At 41.1% G+C, this 18,261-nt stretch overlaps 1 protein-coding gene across 3 annotated transcripts in view; it reads right to left on the bottom strand.

Annotated features, from left to right (window-relative positions):
* Positions 1-12,125, bottom strand: part of ctnnal1 (catenin (cadherin-associated protein), alpha-like 1) — a 79,050-nt gene extending 66,925 nt beyond the window's left edge. For 2 of the 3 annotated variants that reach the window (XM_047383842.1, XM_047383841.1), the window contains exon 1: positions 11,729-12,125. In XM_047383842.1, coding sequence (XP_047239798.1) covers positions 11,729-11,824 — 96 coding nt within the window. In that variant the 5' untranslated portion in view covers positions 11,825-12,125. The remainder of the gene's footprint in view (positions 1-11,728) is intronic. The other variant, XM_047383843.1, reaches the window with a different exon arrangement.
* Between the last annotated feature and the right edge of the window lie 6,136 nt (positions 12,126-18,261).

Genomic DNA, 18,261 nt, shown 5'->3' on the forward strand with positions numbered 1-18,261 from the left:
GAGGCCCAGGGAACGACCCAGGACACGCTGGAGGGACTATGTCTCTCGGCTGGCTTGGGAACGCCTTGGGCTCCCCCCGGAGGAGCTGGAGGAGGTGTCTGGGGAGAGGGACGTCTGGGCGTCTCTGCTGAGTCTGCTGCCCCCGCGACCCGGTCCCGGATAAAGCGGAAGACGACGAGTACGAGTACGAGAATCAGAATCAGAATCGGCTTTATTGCCAAGTTGGTACATACAAACAAGGAATTTGACTCCGGTACACTTTGCTCTTTGGTTTTGTTTTGCATTACAGAATATACATATTTACAATGTACAATATACACATATATAATAAAAAGGTGCATTTGCAACATCTGTATGCTGTTGTTTTGTACTCTATTGAATGTTCAACAGAGAAACAGCCTGGGGGAAGAAACTGTCTCTAGTTTTAGCAAACAGTGCTGTGTAGCGGCGGCCTGAAGGTAAAGCTCTGAACAGTTTATGTGCAGGGTGTGTGGGGTCTGCAGAGATTTTAGCAGCTCTTTTCCTGACCCTAGACCTGTATAAGTCCTGGATGGAGGGAAGGTCAGCCCTGATTATTCTCTCTGCATTCCTGATTATTCGTTGCAGTCTGGACCTGTCCTGTTTTGTGGATGAGCCAAACCACACTGAGATGGATGAAGACAGGACAGATTGAATGATGGCAGTGTAGAAGATGACCAGCAGCTCCTGTGGAAGGTTGAAGTTCTTGAGTTGCCTCAGGAAGTACAGTCTCTGCTGGGCCTTCCTTCGAACAGTGTATGTGTGAAGACCATCTCAGGTCCTCAGAGATGGTGGTTCCTAAGAACCTGAAGTGGTCCACAGCCGACACGGTGTTGTTGAGGATGGTGAGGGGGGGTGTATGGGGTTGGGGTTCTCCGAAAGTCCACCACCATTTCCACAGTCTTGAGTGGGTTGAGTTCAAGGTAGTTCTGACTGCACCAGTGTACCAGCCGATCCACCTGCTGTCTGTATGCAGACTCATCACCATCCTGGATCAGTCAAATGACAGTGGTGTCGTCTGCAAACTTAAGGAGTTTCACGGATGAGTCCGATGAGGTGCAGTCATTTGTGTACAGGGAGAAGAGGAGTGGGGATAGAACACACCCCTGGGGGGAACCAGTACTTATTGACCTGGTTCGGGAGAAGATGCTCCCCAGTCTCACCTGCTGCTGTCGGTCTGTCAGGAAGTTGTTGATCTACTGACAAGTGGAGGCTGGGACATTGAGCTGGATGAGCTTCTGGTGGAGGATGTCTGGTATGATGGTGTTGAAGGCCGAGCTGAAGTCTACAAACAGGATCCTGGCATACGTCCCTGGGTGGTCGAGGTGTTGCAGGATGAAGTGTAGACCTAAGTTAACAGCATCATCTGCCGACCTGCTTGCTCAGTAACCAAATTGCAGGGGGTCCATCAGGGGGCCTGTGATGTCTTTCAGGTGCTTCAACACCAGCTGCTCAAAGGATTTCATGACCACAGACGTCAGGGCTACAGGCCTGTAGTCATTTAATCCTAGGATGGTGGGTTTCTTGGGCACCGGGATGATGGTGGATCGTTTGAGGCAGGAGGGGACCTCACATTTCTCCAGTGATTTGTTGAAGATCCTTGTGAAGATCGGAGCGAGTTGATTTGCACAGGCTTTCAGGTATGATGGGGAGACGTTATCAGGTCCTCCAGCTTTCTTTGCTTTCATGCGCTGAAAGAGCCTATTTACATCTTCCTTGGAGATCTTTAGTACAGGCAGAGGATCTGAAGGTAGGGGGTTGGTTGTTTTACGGGTCAAATTTGTTCCTGAATGGGATGTGGAGGGGATGATTTGAGGTGTGAATAGCTTCTTGTCATGTCTGCAGTAGAAGCCATTCAGACGGTTGGCCAGGAGACGACTCTGTTCAGGGGCTCCTATAGGCAGTCAGGTTTCTCAGACCGATCCATACAGCTGAAGTGTCACCAGTAGAAAGGCTGTTCTTCAGCTTCTCACTGTAGCTTCTCTTGGCTGCTTTGATCTCCTTTGTTAGTCTGTTCCTGGCCTGCCTGTACCGCGCCCAATCTCCACTGCTGTGAGCTTCTTCCTTTTCCCTGCGCAGATTCTTGAGGTGTGGAGTAAACCATGGCTTGTTATCCCCAAAGGTGCAGAAGGTCTTGGTCTGCACACACATGTCCTCACAGAAACTGATGTATGATGTCACCACATCAGTTAGTTGGTTTAGGTCAGTGGCTGAGGTTTCAAAAACAGCCCCGTCTGTCCGTGCATTCAAAGCAGGCCTGTAGCATCTGCTTTGATTCCTCAGTCCACTTCTTAACAGTGTGAACCTTGGATTTGGAAGCTCGTAGTCTCTGTCTGTAGGTTGGGATGAGGTGGATTAGATAATGATCCGAAAAACCCAGAGCAGCCCCGGTAACAGCATGATATGAGTCCTTTAAAGCTGTGTAACAATGGTCCAGTGTGTTTTGTCTCTGGTGGGACACTTAATATGCTGTCTGTATTTGGGGAGTTCATGGGAGAGGTTTGCTCTGTTAAAATCTCCCAGTATTATGATGAAAGAGTCAGTGTATGTTTTCTCCACATCTGTAATCAGCTCAGCAAGATGTTTTTCCGCGGCAGAGGTGCAGCCATGCGGTGGAAAATATGAGCCAATTATTATAAATGAGGAAAACTCTCGGTGAATAAAACGGTTTAGAGATTATGGAAAATGACTCCAGATCCGGACTACATGTTTTTCCCAGCACTTTTACGTCTCTGCACCAACCTTCATTTATATAAGAGCAGATTCCGCCTCCTCGCCTCTTCCCCGATAGCTCCGCGCTGCGATCCGCTCTGAACAGCTGGAAGTCCGGCAACAGCAGTGCGCGGTCCGGGATGTTTTCACTCAGCCATGTCTTGGTGAAGCAGAGAACCGCTGATCCGCGGAGGTCCGTGTTTTTACCGGTGAGAAGAAGCAGCTCGTCCATCTTGTTGTTTAGATACCGGACATTTGCCAGGTGGATTGAAGGCAGTGGTGTGCGAAGTCCTCTTTTACCAGCGCGCCAGCACGGTTTCCCGTCCGACGCTTTCGGCGCAGTATCCCGTATAGTGCCGCAGCTCCGCTTGCCAGGAGCTCAGTGAACTTCGGATCAATGAAAGATAGTGAAAAAATCCCAAGAGAGGACTCTCTGATGTTGAGAAGTTCCTCTCTACTGAATGAGACCACAGGATTGTGGCCAGACACCACAGTACTGTGGCTCGTAAAACATAAATTATTGACATTTAATTACTGATCTCACTGTAGATATGGTCAGGATTAGGTGCATACAGTGTTTCTAGCACATTACATTTCAAAATTCCAAACTCAAACCTTAGTTAGCCATTTTAGAGTACAAACATTAACCATGAATTTATGACATTTATTTCTACAGGGGTAAGTAGGGATAGGCAACATGGACTTAAATGTTTATCACAATACTCTAGTTTGGTCATGGTCTTTTAGCAATACATCATAAACAATATGATAATTAGAGCTGAAATAATTAATCAGATTAATCATGATTAACTGATTACTGAAATAATCGTCAACTAATTTAGTAATCAAAAAATCGTTAAATGGAGCTTACAGATTCTAAAACATGCCTTTTACTGAAAGAACAACCCACTCAGAGCCATAATTAAGCCAAAACTGTACAACACAATATGTACATTTTGCATTTGAGAAGAAAAACATTCTTTGTCTATAAAATGCTCCATCCATAACTCCTCAAGTGGCATAGTTTAGCTTTACTTGGGTTCAATTCTGTAAAGAATCTAGTGCTAAGGATTTGAATATGAAAAACACAGGGAGTATTGAAGATGGATGGATGAATGAATGGACCCATTTCTTCCATCATCTCCACCATTTACCCGTCATGCAATTCTTCAATTCCCGAACCGGGAAATTAATTTACTGGTGTTAAACTGTTTGAGCCTTTCATTGTTGTCAGTAATTGTTGATTACACGAGGGTCTCAAACAAAACCAACATGACATATAGTCTGACACAAACAACCAATTAAACAGCTATTCTAGTAATGGTTTGGTCGTTTGACTATACGGTACAAGGGTTTAGTCATGTGCCTCCTGTAATTTACCATCATTCATTTTTTAGAAGCCACTAGCATAAATAAAAACAAAACAGTGTTAAACAATCGACAGTCTAGCATATCAGTGATCACAGTTGAGTTGACGGATTCTTATCTTTGTTTCTCGAACAGAGTGAGTAATAGCATGCTGCTTTGCAAAATTGGACTTATGCAAGGCATTTACTTGTTTCTTGCAAATAACAGTGATGAATACATTCTATTTGTTTGAGGAAAAAACAGGGAAGTTTTTCCTGATCTCAAACAGTAGCTAAAAACAGACGTGGAGCTGAATTGTACCAGCAGGTGTCACTTGGCTCAGCTCATAGCTGTTCATCTATAATGTCAGTATGATCTGCAGTTGAGCTTAAATATCAGTACAACAAAACTAGCATAACTTACACCGCAGTGGGCAAATACCCATTGCATAGATTAAAAAAAAAACACAAGAGGAACCCCTCCTCCTTTACCCACAGATTCTAGTACATTCAATATAGGCTTATTGTGACCAATATTCTCATAAGGTTAGTAAATTTTGGTTTGTGAATGCACATGCTGTGCTGCACACGCTGTAATCCTTTCATTCCAGGGACTCATTTGTCTTCATTATCGTCATTGAGGCTTGAGGAAAATGACCTGTTATAGTTCATGGCAACAGTACTGCCTCTGAGCCTGGGTATAAAAATTAACTTTAGCTCTACCTGGAAATTTGTCATGTCACTGTACCACAGGGCCAGGGATATTATGACCTTGTATAGCACTGTGCAAAAGTATTAGTACATCTTAATTACATAATATTCTTCTGTTAGAGCAGTGAAAAGTAGTGCATAATTGTAAAGTGCAGTGAAAGGTGTTTGTACACAGTTTTGACTCAAGGGGGATGAATACAAAAGCATGCCTCACTTTGTATTTTGTATCCTTTTCTTTCACTTCACAATACAGTACTTTATGTTGATCTATCCCATATTAAGTGCATGTTATTTATATTACAAGATGATCAAAAAACAAAAAAACAAATTAAATGATACAGATATTTTTAAAAAATATATAAAATAATATTTAAAAGATGTAATGGAAAAGCATGTTCGAATAAGAACATCTTCAGCTACTTTTTATTACAGGTATTAATACTTTTGAGAGGAGGTATTAGGCTTCCACAGAGTAAATTATTAATATTTCCACAGGAAGAGCAAGGGAACGTGACTGACAACCATGCTTACAGTCCTCAGAATTCTTTTTTTTATCAGCAAGGCGTTCAATGCAAAACGTGCAACTTAGCTTTTATTTAAGTGAAAACACACAGTTACAAAAGAGAGATATAAAAAAAGCATTTTCTATTCACCCACAGCCCTCTTTAGCACATCAGAAAAGAATACTGCATGTGCTACAGCACGACGAAGTCGATGCTAACAGACTTGGACAGGGAACGGATTTTCCTGGCCCAATTATAACAGCAAACCTCGGAGCTTAGTCCTGAAGAAAAATGATGGCGACAAGAGGGCTGTGTAACCACAAGACTTCGTTGTCACACATATTTAAATTAGCGCTCCCGCTGAACTGATCAAAGTCTCAAACATCCATTCCCACACAATTTGTTGATTTTTTTTGCCCAAGAACGACACCTTTGCACGAGGACCACCTTGTCTGCACACAGGCTGGGCTGCAAGGCTTTTATTAATAAGACCTACCTTGATTATAAAAGCTGAGAACAAAGCCGCTAGTTCACCAACCATCACATGAAAACAGGGGTCAGATCTCAAGGAAAAACACACCACATTATTGCTAATTGCTTTCCAGCGTTGTTATAGACCACATCACAGGTGGGACACACACAGAACTGTAGACATGCTCTCTGTGTGATGTCCAGTTCATTTCTGACCACCACCAGAGCAATTTGTTTTCTTTATCAGGCCCCTCAAAGAAAATCTGCAGTTGAAAGTGAAGAAAATCACACCTGGAAGAGCAACTTTCTAGCTGAGAAAAGCAGCTTTGATAACTGCATAAAAAGAAACCTTAAAAAGAAATAATCTTTTTCTTCCTTAAAATGACAGAAAAGCAATCAGGTGGTCCACTAAAAAAAACAGGAAACTAAGACTAAAAGAACACTTTGTAAATGATGCTGACATGCAGCACCCTAAAATGTACAAACCACGAATCAGTATGACAGGTGAACACGCAGGCATGAAAAGAAAGACGTGGGTGGGACAGCATGCAGTGACTGTGTATATATGAAAAGTGCAAGACAGGGACACTCCCAGGCCTGTAATTACAGCCTGGTGGGAGTGAAGCTGATAACTGAGGCCTGGGCACATCAACAAGACAGGGAGGGGAGAGTTTTTTTCCTTCTCACTAGTTATCCATTGACCTATACTACATATATGTGGAACAAAAAAAATATACAGTTTCTTTGGAAGTGTGCAACACGATGCCCACATAACGATTTTATTTCACTTTAATAAATTCAATTAATGAGACCACCTCTAATGTAGTACAGCTTCTCAGAAATGTCACTTAACTATCATCATTTGGTTACTATTAACCATCAAATGTGGTAATTGTATTAATAAAGCATGTTTAAGCAGATGTCTTAGATGTGTATTCTAGTATTTAATTTCTATGTACGTGTAAAACCCAACTAAAACACTGAATAATATGCTAATTGCAAAAACCTTTTAAAAACTACATTTTTTTTTTTGTTTCTTGAAAAAGCATAACAACTTTATGTGTTTTTCCAATGTAAAGGTTATAGGAACATCTGTTGCGCCCAAATTGCAATATGTGATGCACACTAGGCATCAGTTAGTATGAAATGCTCAGAGTATGATAAGAATGAGGACAAACACCACACCTTCACTGTATAACGGTGTTTGGACAAAAAAACGACACCAAAAGGTATCGCAGCCCAAATTATTTAATTAAAAACACTGTTGAAGTTATTTAGTTCAGCTATGTGCACAGGTAGCTAGTCTGCAACCGACTACTTAAACCCTTTAGACATTGCCCAGGTACAGTTTTAAACAGCATTACATTAATATATATGTGATGGGTGGTGCTCCTTTAGTTTCCACAGCATGATTGCCTGTGTTTTTCTACAACTAGAAAAATGTCCAAACAGCTGAATCTATCATTCTTGTTGGTGATAAAGAAATTGCAGTAGGCCCCTTTCTGCCAGCTGACCGGTGGTCCAATACAACAGGAATACTCATCAATTCTGAAGTTGATAGTCTTTGGAAAGGTGATTTCTTTTCATTGCATTTCAAAGCTCTGTTGCTATGGGGACATGTCTCACAGTGAGAACAGAAAAATACAATTAGGAAGACTGTCCTTGAGGCACACTATTTAACAGGACTGTGATATTCTGAATGCCATTGCAGCATACAACACATTCCTTATTTGTGTTCTCCAAAGCTGAGCCAGTCTGTCTCAGCAGGAAAGAGTTTACACACCACAGCATTCATCATTTTAAACATTCTTTAACCATAACTATCTACAACTTTTTCAGGATCTGCACTTATTTCCTAAGTCTCAAACCTTTTAGTTTTCTTTCACATGTTCTCATGAATGACTGAAAGTCTAAAGGAACATCCTACACCCTCTTAATGGATGTGCTTTTCTGATAACCAACCCATCCATTCAGCAATAGATTGCTTTATCTCTTAAATGAGCCAGTGCAATGAGAGCGAGGAAGCTATTTGGCAAAGCAGAAGAGGGGGCAGGATGAGTCTCATGGACACTGCTTGCGTGCCCACCATTCTTCCATCCACTCTGTATGCCCAACAGCGAGGTGCCTCTCTTTCTTTTCTACTGTCTTTCACTGAGAACAACAGTGCTTTTAAATGCCTCTGTCCCTTTGGCCTCCCACACCAGAAGAGAACTTGAGCATTTTTGGGATTAGTGGTTATTTCATGAAACAGTTGTTCCTGGGAACAACTTTTTAAAATACACAACTTTAAAAAAAACCAACATATTTACAAATCATAAACCATTCTTTAAGGCTGAAAGTAAGAGAAAAATCAGCTTTCAAAGTTACACACAGGTGGGGGGCTGCATTTAATAACATCCTAAACCAGCTGATCACACATAAAATCAGCTTTTTAGATGCACAAACATTTTCCCCAAGACACACAAAACAAAACCATGAAACAGCGTGTTTGGTTCAGAAATTTATTGACGGTCCTTAAGCGACCCACCATGTGCAGGAAGCAGGTATAGAGCAGCTGCCCTTAACCAGAATGCCTGCGTCGGGTAAAATGGGGGGAAGACCCCACTGAATCAGCAGAGCACATTATCCAACCTAAAACTAACTTCACCGTGGTTAAAGGTCTGTGGTTTTGCTCTTTACAGTGCTTGTCCTTGTTACTGGCATGGCTTAGACAAAAACGTCCTCATGAAACCCAGAAAAGTAACTTCTTCAGGCAAACTTTTAAGCATTACCAGTCCAGACAATGGCATCTTTCCAGTGGAAAAGGGCCATATGTTAAGAGACTCCCAGATGTCTATTAACGCTGTTTTAAACAACCAGTGATACTTCCTAAACATTCCTAATCAGCTGATCTCTAATCAGCACCAGCAGCTGGAAAACAGAAGTCAAGCACAGCTTTTAGATTAAGATTTAATAAAACAACCAGCCAAGAAGGCTATTACACTTTTCCCTTACAAGAAAGATACATTTGGCTATCTGGAAATATTTATGGTCGAAATAGCCTTGGTTATAGAAACAAATAAAGAGTAACCTATCACTCTTACTAAAGGAATAGTTCAGAATTTTTGAACTACCATTTATCATAAATCCAGATCAGTTGGCCGTGAAGGCTAAAGTTTACATCTAGTCCGAGAAGGACCAAGATCAAAGATGGCTTGTACCATCGTCAAAATCAATTCAGCTCAGTTTAATTCAGTTTTATTTATATCATACCAATTCACAACAAACTCTAATCTCAAAAATGTCATAGCAGTTTATGTAAATACTATTTTATAAAACTTTAAACCATCAACTTGTTTGCAATGCATAGGTATTTACACAGAATCCAATGATCTAATATAATAGAGGGTCTGATAAAAAAGCAAAGTGATGTAAAAAGCAAATATTTTACAGCTGTTTTGGTGAACACTAATTTATATTTTTAAACTGCCTAATAATCAACAGCTTCTGTGTAAATAACTTTCCGATGCAAACAGAATGACAAATAATACCATAATTAAGGTACATGAAATAGCATTCTCATAAACTATTAGGACATCTTTGATAATGGAGTTTTAAGAAGGTAGAACTTCAATTTGGCCTCTCTTGAACCAGCTGTGAATTCTACCGGGTAGGATATGAACTAGTTATAACTGTTCAACTGAACCTCACCTACAACTACTACTGGAAAACTAAGAGCAGCATGCCGACTGCAGGCTGGCCACCCGAGCAGATAGCCTGACTAAATAGTCTGACTAATTAAAACTTGTTTACATTGATGGTAAACAAGTGTATTATTCTTTGCAATAAAGGCATTAAAATCACTAATAAATTGAGCAGATGTATAGTATACCATGTTTTTGGCTTAAGCCTAAAGTAAAAATAACAACTGATAAATGTTAGTGATGAGATTATTATTTTCACATTGTTTAAATTATTTGAATATTTTAGCAGCAGCACAAATAAGTGTTGCTCTTTTGTCTTAAACAAAAGCAATGGGATCATGTTACAAGTGTTTTGTTTTAAAGGGGAGATATCATGCTTTTAAATTCTTCCTTTTCACACTTTCATTCAGTTGTGCTCTGTATAAAGAGGAACTGCAATGCTTTGGTCTGAACTCCTTTTTATTGTAGCTCCACAGGTACCTCTTTTACCCCTGTTCTGAGGTCCGTCTGGGAGTAACTCGTTTTGGTGCCGTCTCTTTAAATGCTACTGAGGCACTTCACACCCCGCGCCACTCGATGTCAAGAAGTGCGGCACTTTGACCCGCTCTGCCATTTTTGTAGTTTGATTACAATCATCTAGCACCGCAGAAACAAGACAAAAATAGCAAAAACAAAGCAAAACAGCTTATGTAATAATACTATTCAAAACACACACTCAAAACAATGGCCAGGACATCATATCAACACAAAACAATTCATGTCTAAAATAAAGTTTGCTGTCATGTTAGCGTTATTTTCAGCTTACTGCTTTGCTGTGTATGTCATTTCCATAGACAGAAGAAATTGACCGCTAAATCAGATGAAGTCTTTCAGCAAATCCTTCTTGATACTGGTGGAGGTTGCGGAAGGCACTTCCGTGAAAAATAAAATGTAACCAGGCACTTTGAAGAGATACTGATGCTGGGGGACTGTGTAATGAATTGTTTGATACACCCAACAACCGAACCAAACGTATCCTTTTTCAGCGTAGCCATACATAAGCTTGGACTACAAAATGGCAGCAAGACATAAATATAATGGATACGCGGAATTTATCATCTGGAATCCATGACCTTATTTAGCTGTTCCGCAGCAAATATTGTGGCGTAACAGATGAGAACGAAAGCTGAACTGGCTGAAAAATCTGTCCCAAACCGATAGACATCTCTGCAACACCCGGAGAGAATAAATGCAACTTTTCTGCACTCCCACAGACTCCAAGTACACAACAAAATATATTTAAATGCTTAAAAAAGTGGATTTTGCATAAATATGTTCTCTTTAAGTGTTTGTGTTATTACAGTGAATATGTGGTATTTTTACTCAATGTTATTGTATCTTGAGAAACTCATCCCAGCCCATACCTAGTTCCTATTCTAAAACTAGCTGGACAGCAGAGAAGGAAAAGACAGCTTCTCTTCCCTCAGTGGAAGCACTGAGGAGTAAAAAACACAGTATTGGGTATTTACAGTGTCATAACAACTGACATCCTAAAGTCTCGAAGCTGCGTTTAAACGCAACCCCAGAGGAAAACACACGCAGTCAGATATATATTTCCTATATAAACCACGAAGGTTAGTATCTAAAATTATTGTTTCATAAACAGGTTAGGATTTTGTTGCCCTCTAGCTGCATTGTTAATTAACTCGTTGACCTAAGTTCCATGGAACAACAGAGTTGTTGAGAGAGTGCAGAGCCTTTAAGTGGGCCTTTCATTTTCTTGTGTTTATTGTAAAACAAAACACGTGCTCCGAGAAGTGGGAGTCACGTCACGGTCCAGCTCTGGACCTGGAACTTCTGGGGAAACTCTTCTGGACTTTGATTCGTAATTCCCAAGCAGAGTCCGGGGCTCAGAAAGAAATAAAAATAAAAAAAACCGTTTTGCAGAGAGGGAATTGGGACCATAATCCCTTTATGGAAGTTTTAACTGCTTTGCTATTTGTTATAACTTGACTTCTCCATTTAGTGTATTTTAAGGCAAACCTTAAGTATCCATGTGTTTCATATAAGAGTTTCAAAACATTCAAGAATTAATACTTTGTCAAACCAACTAGTTTAGTTGTGGACAGATAAGATTAGCGATCATATTACCACAGTACTGGGTCCTTGCAGTGTCATAACAACTGAGCTCCTAAAGTATCGGGGCTGCGTATAAAACACACGCAGTCAGAACACAAACAGGTAAACACAAGAGCCCCTCCAGCACAGCTGTGTGAAAAGTTACAAAGCCTCCGAAAATGCTCACCTGCGACACCAAGGGAATAAGCGTCTGCTCCACGGAGCGAGTTTTGATTTCCAGGCCGGAATCAAAGTTACTGTTGCCGCACGGAGATGAAGCCATTCCCGCCGAGCTTTCTTTCTCGTCCTCTTTCTCTGGCTCGCCAACACTCAATCACGACGCACGGAGGGACACTTTCTGACTTCGCTATTTTTTCTGCTGCTTTAAGCAGCTGCAAAGCCGCTGACGAAGACTCGAGATTTAAACACAGAGTTTTTTTTTTTTTTCCTCACTTCGTCACACAGTCGGTAATCGAGCGGTTCTCCGCACACGCACACTGCCCTAATCCCCCTCCGGCTCGGTGGTTGCGCCGCTGCGCCCGCTAATGTCCATGTAGTTTACTCAGCTACGGTAGGGAGCGGACTGCAGCACACCACTGTGGGCAACCACATTCACACATAAGCACGCAAACACTGCATGAACACACTTTGAGGTTCCCACTGCTGGCTGTTTTCATTGATACCGTGCTACTTGAGATTGAGCACCGTAAACATCTTTTTCTGCTTTCATGTTCTTACATAAAGGGAAAATAACAAAAAAACTTGAGTTTTTACTATAATAACGTCAAAGGGCCCACATTGCAGCCTTAACTGTACAATAAAAATGATTTGTTGTCACATTTAGGTGTTAAAGTGATATTTTAATGTTTGTTTGATACTCAGCATGGAAAGGAATGAACTTTGATTTAAATAGCATAGAGACTTAGGTATAAATACAGAAATGGAGTATGGAAAAATTTTTGCATTTCCAGACCTTATTTCCTAATTCGTTGTCTAAAAGTTGTATCTTTCCTTCCTTCCTACCTCCCTCAATGCCTCATCTCTAATTATATAGCTGAAGACACAATTTGTTCACAAAAACAACAGCAGAGCCTGGCTGTCTGTGACTTGACAAGAACATGACATTTGACTCTGAAGTTTTAATGAAACCCCTGTATTTTTAGTATTAGATGCATGTACCTACATCTGCTTGCCTACACAGCAATTTTTTCTTTAAAATTTGAAACAAATACCTTCGGTTGAGGGTCAGAATGTGGATGGAACAGTAAATCAGGAGCTTTACATTTCGCCTTAGCTCTTTCTTCACTTCAACAGACAGTAGCAGTGTCCACATTATACTGCAGATAGGGCCGCGACTGCTAAAACATCCTCTTTTTCATCCTACCATCACTCAGAAACAACACACAAAGATTCCTGAACTCTGTTTCGGACTGAGATTTGAAGAGTGACAGAGCACAATAACAGAAAGAACTTGTAATCCTATCGCTTGGGACATCGAAGCATACCTCTGCAGTCACATTGGGGTGGTTGCTGGCTCCTTGGGCTTGAAAAATTATCTGGAACCCCCCTCAACCTGGCCCCATACACGTGGTGAGGAACATAGATGTTTGGTGCCATGCAAGCTGGGTGGCAGAGTGGGGGCCTGGTCATGCTACATCTCAGTGGAATTATCTGTCTTATTTAGACGTTAGGACCTGACTCCATTTTAGATGCGTTTAGGCTGCACAGATAAAGAACAAAGCGTTTCTCCAAATGATGTCCTACTGCCCTTCTTTTGTGACCCTGTGACATGTGTCCACGATATAAAATTATGTAATGTGTATGTATTTCAGTTCAAGTAACCATATTTTCAAACTCTCATTGGGTCCTGGAGCTTTTTTTAACTTTACAAGCAGAGTCATTGGTTGACACCTTGTGAGCAATATGTCATAGTGTGAACACAGCAGACGGCAAAGAGCACATATGGGTTGGAAGCATTGTGACACTAAGAGTGGTGGTTTCCTTTGCTGCCCAGCTAATAGAGGTGGTCTTAGACCCTCAGACTGCGTCAGTGGTGGACACAGTCACCATGTGTGGGTGTGCTAGAGGGCTGTCACTCATAGACCAAGGCAGTATTTATTTAAAACCACACACTCAAGCTATAGTTTCACCTTGTTTACACTGGTTTCACTCCAGTAACGCAAAGGCATGTACACACATACAGTGCCTCATTATAAAGGTATGCGAGCAATTGAGTGAACATGGGTGTGCTCTGTTGTGATAAATGGCTCTACTACCACTTCTAGATGATATCTGAATGTTTTCTTTTTATTATCTACACCCGGGCTCTCTACCAATTGATACACTGATAACAAACCCAACTTTAGCTACTTGCACTCTGCTGTATTAACTTGAGCTGGCATGAGTCGGTCTGGTCAGAGTAGATATATCGAAGTGGTAGACTAAGATAAGAAATGTGATGATCCTGTGACGCTGCTGCAGAAAATAGTTTAGTTAAGAACCTGACAAGCTGATTCCTCAAACATCCTGTGTTGTCATTGGGTGAAACAGACGTATTTTTATTAACAGTGTCTAATTTGTTTTGCAGTTTTCAATATTTGCTCCTCTGTCTGTAATCTCCTGTAGGTACTCAGCATTTTCAATGTTTACCTCAAACTCCACACAACCGACTGAGTCCCTTTTGTGTATTCTCAACCACACAGTCCAAGGGTATTACTCATTAAAAAGGAGCTGCTTATGCATGGTGTGACTGCATTGCTAACAGCAGCTACAATCTCTTTCCCTGTGTGTGTGCTTTAGAAGTGCTTACTTCCCTTTCTCTCTCGATCATCCCTTTTTTGTTGTACCTCTCCTGGGATACGAGCGGTTGAGCCTAAAGAGATAGTTATTTTGCATATTGGAAGATGTGAAATGAGTGCTTCAGTTCTACATTGGATAAGAAGATTAAAATTAGGAATGCAAAATGGCACATTTCAAATAGCTGCAATATTAGAGAAAAAGAGCAGTTCCAGGAGGGGCTCGGAGTAGAGCCGCTGCTCCTCCACATCAAGAGGAGCCAGTTGAGGATGCCTCCTGGACGCCTTCCTCGGGAGGTGTTCCAGGCACATCCCACCGGGAGGAGGCCCAGGGGACGTCCCAGGACACGCTCGAGGGACTACAGGGGTTGGACAATGAAACTGCAACACGTGTCATTTTAGTGTGGGAGGTTTCATGGCTAAATTGGACCAGCCTGGTAGCTAGTCTTCATTGATTGCACATTGCACCAGTAAGAGCAGAGTGTTAAGGTTAAATTATCAGGGTAAGAGCACAGTTTCGCTCAAAATATTGAAATGCACACAACATTATGAGTGACATACCAGAGTTCAAAAGAGGACAAATTGTTGGTGCACGTCTTGCTGGCGCATCTGTGACCAAGACAGCAAGTCTTTGTGATGTATCAAGAGCCACGGTATCCAGGGTAATGTCAGCATACCACCAAGAAGGACGAACCACATCCAACAGGATTAACTGTGGACGCAAGAGGAAGCTGTCTGAAAGGGATGTTTGGGTGCTAACCCAGATTGTATCCAAAAAACATAAAACCACGGCTGCCCAAATCATGGCAGAATTAAATGTGCACCTCAACTCTCCTGTTTCCACCAGAACTGTCCGTCGGGAGCTCCACAGGGTCAATATACACGGCCGGGCTGCTATAGCCAAACCTTTGGTCACTCATGACAATGCCAAACGTCGGTTTCAATGGTGCAAGGAGCGCAAATCTTGGGCTGTGGACAATATGAAACATGTATTGTTCTCTGATGAGTCCACCTTTACTGTTTTCCCCACATCCGAGAGAGTTACGGTGTGGAGAAGCCCCAAAGAAGCATACCACCCAGAATGTTGCATGCCCAGATTGAAGCATGGGGGTGGATCAGTGTTGGTTTGGGCTGCAATATCATGGCATTCCCTTGGCCCAATACTTGTGCTAGATGGGCGCGTCACTGCCAAGGACTACCCCACCATTCTTGAGGACCATGTGGATCCAATGGTTCAAACATTGTATCCTGAAAACGGTGCCATGTATCAGGATGACAATGCACCAATACACACAGCAAGACTGGTGAAAGATTGGTTTGATGAACATGAAAGTGAAGTTGAACATCTCCCATGGCCTGCACAGTCACCAGATCTAAATATTATTGAGCCACTTTGGGGTGTTTTGGAGGAGCGAGTCAGGAAACGTTTTCCTCCACCAGTATCACGTAGTGACCTGGCCACTATCCTGCAAGAAGAATGGCTTAAAATCCCTCTGACCACTGTGCAGGACTTGTATATGTCATTCCCAAGATGAATTGACGCTGTATTGGCCGCAAAAGGAGGCCCTACACCATACTAATAAATTATTGTGGTCTAAAACCAGGTGTTTCAGTTTCATTGTCCAACCCCTGTATGTCTCTCGGCTGGCCTGGGAAGGCCTTGGACTCCCCCCGGAGGAGCTGGAGGAGGTGACTGGGGAGAGGGACGTCTGGGTGTCTCTGCTGAGTCTGCTGCCCCCGCGACCCGACGAGTATGAGCAGTTTATGTCTGTTAAAATGGGTTTAAATGTGCCCATTGTTTACAGTTGCAGTTAAATCATTGGCTTGAATGTCTTAAAAATTTATTTTTAAACTGTTCCTCATCTAAGGAAAGTGATCATGCATGAAGCAACGTCCAATAATTAAAAACGAACTGGATCTGCAAGGTGGTTGTTCATTTGATCTAACCAACAAAGGATCAAAATTATATGCACAGGCTGATATATTTACATGTGCTGATACTGATATTTGATTAAACGTCCCTTAACTATGCACATTTCTAGCCATCAACAAGTCTCTAGCATAATTGTGCCTGGATATTTCATCACTCTTCTTGAAAGAAATTATACAGTTTGCTTGACTTCTGGCCATGGACTATGGCAGAAATAGGTTTGAGGTCAGGATTTTATAAGATTAATGTTTGTTTGCTGTATCCCTTCCAAAACCAGTTTTGATGTGTGTTTGAGATCATGTCCTAGATAATCACCTAAATATGACCAAGTTTCAACTCTCAGGCTGTTGATTTGAGGAAACGTTCAAGAATCTGGAGGCGATTCAAAATCTTTATTTTCTATCCATCCATTGGTATTAACCAGTAACATTAGCAGCAAAATAGTGATCATTATGATGCCGTCCCCCTCATGTTTGACAGGAGGTAAAATGTTCTTAGATTTAAAAAGCCTTACTTTGACTTTTTCAAATATGGCTCTTGTTATTGTGGCCAAACAGCTCAGTCTTTATCTCGTCTTTCCATAAAACTATTCTCGAGAAGACATTTGGCTTGTCCATATAGGTAACCACCTATATCAATATAAAATGTGCCTAATTGTAGAGAGTAACACTGGTGTTCCAGTATTTTACACTATATCGTAGGCTTGACCCTTCTTGGTTCCAAATTTCACTTATCTGGAAGCAGTTTTCTTTTATTTAAAACTGTTGGACAGATTGGAAAGATGGTTAAAACAACAAAAATGTAGCTATCTGGGCATATAGTCACGAGATGTCAAAATCAAGATTTCATATAGGAACACTGTATCAGCTATTAAGCATAGTGGTGGTAGCATCATACTGATGGGTCAATGGTACTGGTATATATTACACAAAGTAAATGAAAATTGAAAGTAGGACTTTCCCCAAATTCTCCAACTTCTTCTCAAAACAAACACGTCACAACAGGACAACGAACCCAAACAGTTTAAAAAATTTTTTGGAAATAATGCAGTAGGTTAAGATTAATTTCTGGACTGGTCCTGGCCTCAACCCATAATTGACAAACTCAAGGTTACATATATGTATTTTCTTGCCAGTATGTAAAAAAAACAACAGATTACTTGTATGTTGTATTGTCATTCTACCCTGGAAAAATAATGTTCAAATAAATACCTAAAAATTCAGAATTGACTTGACATTCATGACCCTGATTAGTAGATAAAAACTGTATATGATGATAAGTTTCTTAGTACATATTTATACAGTATAAGGCTATGTAGTTATCATTTCAGTGATGTTCATATCAGTGCAAACCTTCACCTCAGGAAAAGACCATATACAGATTCTTCTATTCAGTTGAATTTGTTTGCATATTCACTCAGAAAACATCTATGTGTGTCAGACTGCCCTTGTCTGAGACCTCCAGCTGAACTCACTCTCTTAGCCCATTACAGTGACCAGAGAAGACCCCTGTGAAAGAGAGGAGTTCAAACAGAAGTGAGGTGCCACAGTAGATATTTATTAGGCTCAACAGGGCTTTTACTCGCTGATCTTAAACTGTTGTATACATTTTTTGATATTTTAATTCCAAGAATATGATCTCAAACTGCTTAACCCAGTCAGGCCAATGTCTAGTTGTACATTTATGGTTAAAAAAGAAATTAGGTGATTTCCCACGAGGGAGCATTTCTTTGCAAAGGTAGGTTAGGTTAACCCTACCTGGTTGGTCTTTGTCTTGATACAAGGTCTACAACATGGCCCCATGTGTTTTTGTTATTTTTAAGCTATTCATGTGTGGGCCTTTTGGTGTGCTTCACTTTTTTTTTTTTTTTGCTTTGTAAATCAAGAGCATTTGAGCAAAAACAGAAAATTTTTTTAAATTAAAAACAAAACATGTTTCAATCATACGGAAACTTGTGTGTCATCCACAATGAAGTGTGATACCATACTTAAAAGA

Source organism: Girardinichthys multiradiatus, chromosome 13 (genome assembly GCF_021462225.1).
Source record: "Girardinichthys multiradiatus isolate DD_20200921_A chromosome 13, DD_fGirMul_XY1, whole genome shotgun sequence".
Classification (NCBI taxonomy): Eukaryota; Metazoa; Chordata; class Actinopteri; order Cyprinodontiformes; family Goodeidae; genus Girardinichthys; species Girardinichthys multiradiatus.